The following is an 8,996-nucleotide window of genomic DNA, read 5'->3' on the forward strand; positions in this document are numbered from 1 at the left end:
GTGTATTGTGAAATGTTGTGGCCCCAGCAGACCCCTGAGGCACACCACTAGTCACAGACTGCCATCCTGAAAAAGATCCCCTTATCCCCACTTTCTGCCTTCTGCCAGTCAGCCAATCCTCTATCCATGCCAGGATCTTACCCTTAACACCATGGGCTCTTAACTTATTTAACAATCTCCTATGCAGCACCTTGTCAAAGGCCTTCTGGAAATCTAAATAAATCACCTCCACTGATTCTCCTTTGTCTAACTTCCTTGTTACCTCCTTAAAGAACTCTAACAGATTTGTCAGACATGACCTCCCTTTGACACGACCATGCTGACTCAGTCCTATTTTACCATGCACTTCCAAGTACTTTGAGATCTCATCTTTAATAACAAACTCTAAAATCTTACCAGCTCAGTGCTGCATCTGCTGCAGTTGAACACTTCAAGGTAATTCCTCAGTTTTGACACTACCTGAAACATCTTACTTTGTCCTTTTAACTTATATATGTCAATTCTTCTAACTTGTTCCAGCCTGTCCCTTCCAGCAGTTTTGCGAGCACTTCCCCTGTCCTTTCCTTCCCAGATTGCAGCAGCTTGATCTCCCAAATTCCCTCCCTGGAGAAGCCTCCCCGAAAACTAGCTTCACCCTAGGTTTTCCCACCAGGATTTAGTGGCCTGTTTATTTCTCTGCTGCAAGTGCTTTTTTTGCCAATAAGAAAACTTTTTGGGAATAACACTCGTTTCCTAAAAGTAACGATCAAGGAGCACTTTGAATTTCTGCCATCCCATTTCCAGGTTAATAAATTGGGGCATTTAGGCAACACCATTCTGCTCAGTGGCAGCACTCATCTCTAATCCAGAAAGATGTGCTTCAAACCTCACTCCAAAACTCGAGTGCATCATCTAGTCACACACTTCGAACAGTGCAACTTCGAGAAACAACTTCTCCCCATGTCTGGACCAATATTCATCCCTCCACCACCCCAGAAACAAGATTAGTTATCATCTCCCAACTGCGTGTGGAAACTTGCTGTCTGCAAATTGCTAGAGTTCCAGTTTGGAATTGTTGTATATAAATGAAAGGAAGGCATAGGGTAGATAGAAACTTGTGTCGAGCAGCTCAGAGTCAGGACCAAGAGACCACAGATACAAGATTAAATGCAAGAATAGGTCACAAGAAAAAGGAGAATTGCTTCAGCGAGCTGGTGAAACTCACTTCCTGGGTCACTGATTGAGGTAGAGATTGGATCAGATAGACAAACAGATCTGGGTAAATGGTGATTAAGATGGTTTACTTATGCAGAGAGTGGTAATGTGGACTGCTGGCCTATTTCTCTGTTGTATTTCACATACGAAGAGCTTTCGTTTTCCTGCAGTTAGTTCAGAGGCATGAGTTTACCAGAGGATGGTTTTATGTCCTATTTTGATGCACATGTTAAAACACATAACAATAAAAGTAATCTCACAGCTCCAACACGTTCTTCCTCCCTTCAGTTCTGACAATCAGGAAAAGGACTCAAAATATTAACTCTTTTTGCTCCTGACAGATGCTGCTAAACCTGCCGAGTTATTCCAGCACCCTCTGTTCTTGTTGAAAAGAAAAGTAAACTTATTTCAGTATTTACACAAAAAAGGTGCGTGAGCTTTTTTTTGGTGGCATCCTGGCACAGTGGTTAGCACTGTTGTTTCACAGCCCCAGGGTTCCAGGTTTGAGTCCAGCTTGGGCCACGGACTGTGCGGAGTCTGCATGTTCTCCTGCGTGGTGTTAGGTGAATTGGACATTTTGAATTCCCCCTCTGTGACCAAAACAGGCGCAGAATGAGACGACTAGGGGATTTTCACAGTAACTTCATTGCAGTGTTAATGTAAGCCTACTTGTGACACCGCAACACACACACCGCAGCCCCCCCGCCCCGCAACACACACACCGCAGCCCCCCCGCAACACACACACCGCAGCCCCCCCGCCCCGCAACACACACACCGCAGCCCCCCCGCCCCGCAACACACACACCGCAGCTCCCCCGCCCCGCAACACACACACTGCAGCCCCCCCGCCCCGCAACACACACACCGCAGCCCCCCCGCCCCGCAACACACACACCGCAGCCCCCCCGCCCCGCAACACACACACCGCAGCTCCCCCGCCCCACAACACACACACTGCAGCCCCCCCGGCCTGCAACACACCGCAGGCCACCCCCCCCCCCCGGCCTGCAACACACCGCAGGCCACCCCCCCCCCCCTCCTCCCCCCCCGGCCTGCAACACAGCTGCATCGAGATTAGTTTTTCAAATGGCCAAATTTCACAGACAAACTTCAGCTGAAGTGCAGCTTGGTGCTTAGTTTATGAAGCTCAGTGAATGCTCCATCAGCTGATAACACAATCCACACGGACTGGGATCACAGCATCACAGTCAGCAGTGCAATTGCTGACTTGAAAAAAAACAATCAGCAGAACACAAAGAAGTTTTGTCTGCAAACGAATAGTTGCAGGATTCTGCCCAACAGTAAAGTACAAAGTTGCCAAAGTCCCAAAGGCTGTTTTCCCCATTGGAGAGCTGACTGGTGGTGATTTAACTTGAGGGCCACTCCACCTTAGGCGAGGTGCAAGGCGGAGAAGGTGGGCCCTTCATGAATAACTTCAGCCAGTACGTGAATTGAGATTGTGCCGTTGGAGTCTCCGCATCACGAACCATCTGTCCAGCTAACCGACACCCTCATGCTCAAGGTACCCCAATTCACTCCAACAACATTTTGTTGTCCACCATCACTAATACCATTCCTTTCATCCTGATATCCCAAAAGGTAGAGAAGCATTTAGCTGGTAACAAAGCCCTCGACTGCCAGGAGGTAGCAGCACAACCACTGCTGTCCGAGCGTCGAGTCCAATATTTTGTTAGATTCAAGTGGCAAGTGTAATGCTGACCATTGCATCTCAGTCCAGAGGTATTCTTCGGAGAATTCAATTTCTTGTCACTGCACATTTAACAATACTGTACATTTGCCAGTTTTAAATTTCATTCCTAATTTAATGACAGATCAAACTCACTATGCTTTGCATCCTCGGTCTCTACAGCTTTCATGATCTTGGACCCATTATACAAATCATTGACACACATTAGAAACAGACATCAATACGAGGCTCCATTGAGCACACCGCCCCCCCCCACTCGACACCAACCTCCAACAAACTGCCTCCCCCCACACCCCCCCCAGCCCCGACACCAAACCTCCTCTCCATTCCCCCGTCCAACAGCAAAACTGGCCTCTCCCCTCACCACCAACCCCTCTCCTCCCTCAAACAGCCTCTGCTCCCCCCGCCCCCAAACCCCGCTCTGCCCAGCTCCCAAACACCTTCTCCCCTACATTCTGTCTGACTCCAAACCTTCTCTCCCTTGTCACAATTATTAAATATTATGTCAAGTGGATTTCCATAGGGCTTACTCGAGTCAGAAGTTGTCCATCAAACCTTGAGAATGGCCAAATCAGCAGCACATGGAGCCCAACAACGAGCTAAGATCAAGACAAAGCCCGAAGCAACTAATTCTCAATGTTCAGATCAAATGAGGTTCCTCCTAAAACAGTTGTGAAAAATTCACATTTGTTGATAGACGACAGCAATTCCTGGTGGGATAAAACCGGTCACTTTTACAAAGAAGAGGGCATTCCCAACAAGATGGTGCTCAAACTTACAATGTTCACTTCCCAGATGAATTCAGGTTTGTACATATGGTCCAATGAACTACAGGCACTGCGAGAGACTCTACAAGTAAGCCCAAGAACTAAGTGATTGTACTATGTGTACTTACAGGATAGGCGTTAGTGCAAAGGTTTGCCTTTAAAAGAGGAGAGGTCAAGCTGATCTCTCAGCAAACACACCAACAATCTTTGACAAAGAAAGAATTATCATCTACAAGCTGTAGGATGGCCATTGCTGGTAAAGTGATTAGAATAAGCAATTGTCATGGACATATATGGAGATGCACTCAACAGCACAAGCAAAATGATGCCGCCTCCAAATACTCAAAACCCAAGAAGGTACAAAGAGGCCGTGAACTGTCTGCAAAATAATGTGAGGCAGGAACAGAGTGCAGTGTAGGCTGGCTGGAAGGGGAGCTCACACAGATCGACAGACTATCTGTCTGACAGGCAGCCACACCCAACTCACTGATGTCTGTAAACAAATTCCTGCTTTCTTTACAGCATCAACCCAAATCCAACACCTGTACCAAGAATCAGTGTTTATGGTTTCATTCTACAGAGGGAAGGTAGCATCAGCATGAATTGTACCTGGTGCTTTGCCTTCCTCATTCAGCCAATTTTGTTGATGATTGCAGTTGTTGGCACATTCTGCTTATTGCCAGAGTTGAACATGAAAAACACTCACCCAGACAGTTCAGCTTGCTGCCAGATTGCGGAATTCCTTCAATCTCTGAACACAAGGCCACAGCACTGCTTGCACCCTTCCCATGGAGAACGTCAGCCAATGCTGCAAACTTGCTGCACACAATAGCATCCCCGCTGATTGGCTGATTAACCGTACTGTTAACCTCGAGTAGCGAAGCTACATTGTCCTCATCAACTGGTTTCAAAGACTCTGTTGACTGCTGCCCTTTGGTTGGAACTGGATTCCGTGATGACACAGGGAGAGAGTCATCATCACTGTCAAACCCAAATGGATCTTCTAACAACTCATCTTCCAGCTTCTGTCGTTTGGGCTGCTCCACAGCTTCTACTTTGAGACAGGGTCTCTTCTGGCTCAGTTGAGCCTTGAAGGTGCTTTCCCCCCATTTGGTGCTTATCTTTGCTCGTTTACCAGAGAACAACTCATCAAACTTGGAGTTGCTGGCACTCCCCTTCTTACTGTAAGTTTTCCCATATCTTGATGTCATGTTGACACCTCTTTCATATTCCCTGCAATCAAAAGAGAGACATATCAAGAAAATGCATTCAGTTCTTTGTTAATCAACTTTAATATAACTTGACTAGTTTTGAAATTCCCATTTCTGCACTCATTTTCAGAAAATGTCCAGGTCTACGAGGCAATCCTATACTTCCTGCATTAAGAATTCCAAGGTTCACATCAAACACATTGCCTTTCTGTGCTCCTGTGAGTAAAGTATATGTTCCACACTCCTTTACACGACACAAGTGGAAATCTGGAACACTCTTTCAAACTTACCCGTGGACCTAGTTGAAAACTTCGAACACAAATAAACAGATTTTTGTTAGGCAATTATATGAAGAGTTGATGGAACCCTGGTGTGGAGATGAAGTTAAGATACAGGGCACCAACATGTAACCGAATAGCAGAAATGTCCTGTTCACATTCCTCTACCAATTCAAGAGTTAATTCCATCCCAGACTGTGGACTGAGTCTGGAGGCACAGTCCCAGGTAACTATCCTGTCTAAATTGGACAAAAGCAAAATTTTCATGGGATGTGGACATTGCCAGCCAGAATTTGCTGCCCACCCCTAAAGGAACAGAGTGGTTTGCTAGAGAGTAGTTAAGCTTCACCCACATTGCTATGGGTCCAGTCACTGTGGGCCAGACCAGGTAAGGATCACAGATTTGCTTCCCTAAAAGGATGCGAGTGAACCAGATGGGTTTTTATGACAATGATTCAGTCATCATTGGACTTTTAGTTCCAGATTTTTGTTTTTATTATAAATTGAATTCAAATACCACCATCCTGTGGTCCCCAGAGCATTGTTGTCCCTCTGGATTACTATCCAGAGAGGATACCATTCCACCACCACCTCCCCTTAAATAAATGGCCAATGTTACAATTAACCCAAGGCCTCTGATGTTTCAGTGGCGAGAACACAATAAAAAAAAAATAGATTTAGAGTACCCAATTCATTTTTTCCAATTAAGGGGCAATTTAGCGTGGCCAATTCACCGAGCCTGCACATCTTTGGGTTGCAGGGGTGAAACCCACGCAAACATGAGGAGAATGTGCAAACTCCACATGGACAGTGACCCAGAGCCGGGATCGAACTTGGGACTTCGGCGCCGTGAGGCAGCAATGCTAACCACTGCACCACCGTGCTGCCCGTGAGAACACAATTGAGCAGCAAATGGCTACTGTCACGATTGTGGGGAAAGGTAATTGGACCGACAGGTATTGTTCATTATAAATATTGGTCAGTAAGTCACATCCACATTTCTTACTTCAGATTTAAGAATCCAGAGTACAACGTCAGCAGGGTTGTTTGGAATGGGGATGGAGAGATAAGGTGAACTGACAAGACCCAGGGCAACCTTGGACACATGGTCTTTGCAAACCCATCATGTGGTAAATGTTACCCGTGCACTGTAACAAAATATATCTACAAACACAAACATTGTTCCAACCAAAAATGTGATGCAGACATGAAATCCACCATAGCCCCTTTCTTCCTGGTCTATGTTTAGCTCAGGGAAACAGTGAAACTGAATTAGGCCATTAAGCCCCTCGAGTCTGTTCTGCCACATAATTAGACCTCACCTCCATTTACTCGCTTATGAAACATTTTGCTTTATAACAGAATTCTAGTGATGTCGATCTTGAAAACGTTAACTGCCCCTCAACCTATTGGGGGAGCAGATTCCAGATGTCCAGCAGCCAATGTGTGAAGAACAACTTCCTCATTTTACTTTGGCCTGGCTCTAATTTTAACTTGTAAACAAAACACTCAAATCCACAGACCATCAGACAAAACCTGCAGCATTGCACCATCATCGGAGGGCTCTTCACTTTGTTTGATGCAAAGTTTCCAAACTTTTCTGTTTTCACAAGAAAACCCAACTCAGTTCCTGTTTTCAAATCAAAATTGCTAATTTAAAAAAGGACATGGGGAATCATCACAGAAAATTTGAGCGAGTATTGACACTGGAGTACAATAGCAGGCTCATACATTTTTGCACTATATCCACAGACTATCGTTTCAGCTCAGACCCATCCAACAGATAACTGGAGCCATATATCAGCCGGACAGAGTAGCAATGGTGACTTCCATTTGTGTTTTAACAATAATCCAGCCACATTTTTTTTGGTGTGAACAGAATTAGATTTATGTGGCTATGGAAAGGCAGGAAACCCTGGCTCCTTAGCCAGGCCATGATATTGGCATAATGTCCTGCAAAGCCACCTTGGCGATGAGAAGGGTACCCAGAGAAAACACAAAATTAATGTTACATCAGGAATAATTTTTCTCTTATTATTTAGGGTACCCTATTCTTTATTTTTCCAATTAAGGAGCAATTTAGCATGGCGGATCCACCTACCCTGCACATCTTTTTGGGTTGTGGGGGTGAGACAGACACAGGGAGAATGTGCAAACTACACACAGACAATGACCCAGGAATGGGGGTGGGGGTGAGGGAAATGGGGGTGGGGGTGAGGGAAATGGTGGTGGTGGGGGAAGGGGGATGAGATGAGGGAATGGGGGAATTGTGGGGGGGTGGGGAAGGGGGGAGAGGGGGTGGGGGGAGAGGGGTGGAGAAGAATGGGGGAGAGGGGGTGGGGAATGGGGGAAGAGGGGGTGGGGAATGGGGGAAGAGGGGGTGGGGAAGGGGGGAAGAGGGGGTGGGGAAGGGGGGAAGAGGGGGTGGGGAAGGGGGGAAGAGGGGGTGGGGAAGGGGGGAAGAGGGGGTGGGGAAGGGGGGAAGAGGGGGTGGGGAAGAGGGGGTGGGGAAGGGGGGGTGGGGAAGGGGGGGGTGGGGAAGGGGGGGTGGGGAAGGGGGGGTGGGGAAGGGGGGAGAGGGGAAGGGGGAGAGGGGAAGGGGGAGAGGGGGGGTGGGGAAGGGGGGAGAGGGGGGGTGGGGAAGGGGGGAGAGGGGGGGTGGGGAAGGGGGGAGAGGGGGGGTGGGGAGGGGGGAGAGGGGGGGTGGGGAAGGGGGGAGAGGGGGGGTGGGGAAGGGGGGAGAGGGGGGGTGGGGAAGGGGGGAGAGGGGGGGGTGGGGAAGGGGGAGAGTGGGGAAGGGGGAGAGGGGGGGTGGGGAAGGGGGGAGAGGGGGGGGTGGGGAAGGGGGGAGGGGGGGGTGGGGAAGGGGGGAGAGGGGAAGGGGGAGAGGGGGGTGGGGAAGGGGGAGAGGGGGGTGGGGAAGGGGGGAGAGGGGGGTGGGGAAGGGGGGAGAGGGGGGTGGGGAAGGGGGGAGAGGGGGGGGGAAGAGGGGGGTGGGGAAGAGGGGGGGGGGAGAGGGGGGGGGGAAGAGGGGGGGGGGGAGAGGGGGGTGGGGAAGGGGGGGTCTCTCCCTCTGACCCACTGCCTCCGGGAAGCAGCTCTCGGACTTTTGCTCCGCTCGCGGTCCCGGGGGCGGGGGAGCAGCTCCGGCCCGGGTCTCGCCGCTTACCGCCGCCCGGGTCTCGCCGCTTACCGCCGCCCGGGTCTCGCCGCTTACCGCCGCCCGGGTCTCGCCGCTTACCGCCGCCCGGGACTCGCCGCTTACCGCCGCCCGGGACTCGCCGCTTACCGCCGCCCGGGACTCGCCGCTTACCGCCGCCCGGGTCTCGCCGCTTACCGCCGCCCGGGACTCGCCGCGGTCGTTACTCCACTTGGGGCCTCAACAGAAAAAACACCTCAGCGCCATAACCGCCCGGTCACCTGACCGCGGCCGCTCCAATCAGTGGCTTCCTTACTGCCGCCGGCCCAGCACCCCCTGTGCTGCTCGCTGATTGGCGCAGCCCTCACACCGATGCGGCCAATCAAACGCCGCCCGGTGGAAAGTGCCGCAAAATGTCGCGAAGCGGAGCGCGGAGCCTGCCGGAAGTTGTAGTGTAGCCGCTGCAGAAACTGAATTAGAAATAAATAAGATCCGGGTCTTTCACCGGGATCACAGGTGAAAAAAGCGAAAAATTTAAAACTCGGGAAAACGGAGGTGAGGGAACGCGCGGAGAATCCTGGGAAAAGACGGCCAGGTCGCTCTGATGCCATTTCCTGTTCCGGTCACCTGCAGAGGTGCCCAATCAGCGGGAAGAGCGCGATCACGTGCTGGTCACTCAGTGCCGCAGTGCCCCCTG

The 8,996-nt window shown here is 50.1% G+C and overlaps 1 protein-coding gene across 6 annotated transcripts in view; it reads right to left on the minus strand.

The window, feature by feature from the left end:
* The window catches only part of LOC140403472 (wings apart-like protein homolog), a 216,573-nt gene extending 207,887 nt beyond the window's left edge, over positions 1-8,686 (minus strand). Inside the window, exons 1-2 of one of the 6 annotated variants that reach the window (XM_072491368.1) lie at positions 8,498-8,686; positions 4,378-4,904 (exon numbers count right to left, since the gene is read on the minus strand). In XM_072491368.1, coding sequence (XP_072347469.1) covers positions 4,378-4,882 — 505 coding nt within the window. In that variant the 5' untranslated portion in view covers positions 4,883-4,904; positions 8,498-8,686. Of the gene's footprint in view, positions 1-4,377; positions 4,905-8,329 lie in introns of all 6 variants that reach the window. The other 5 variants (XM_072491370.1, XM_072491371.1, XM_072491369.1 and 2 more) reach the window with 5 other exon arrangements.
* Between the last annotated feature and the right edge of the window lie 310 nt (positions 8,687-8,996).

This window comes from Scyliorhinus torazame, chromosome 28 (assembly GCF_047496885.1).
Source record: "Scyliorhinus torazame isolate Kashiwa2021f chromosome 28, sScyTor2.1, whole genome shotgun sequence".
NCBI classification, from domain to species: Eukaryota; Metazoa; Chordata; class Chondrichthyes; order Carcharhiniformes; family Scyliorhinidae; genus Scyliorhinus; species Scyliorhinus torazame.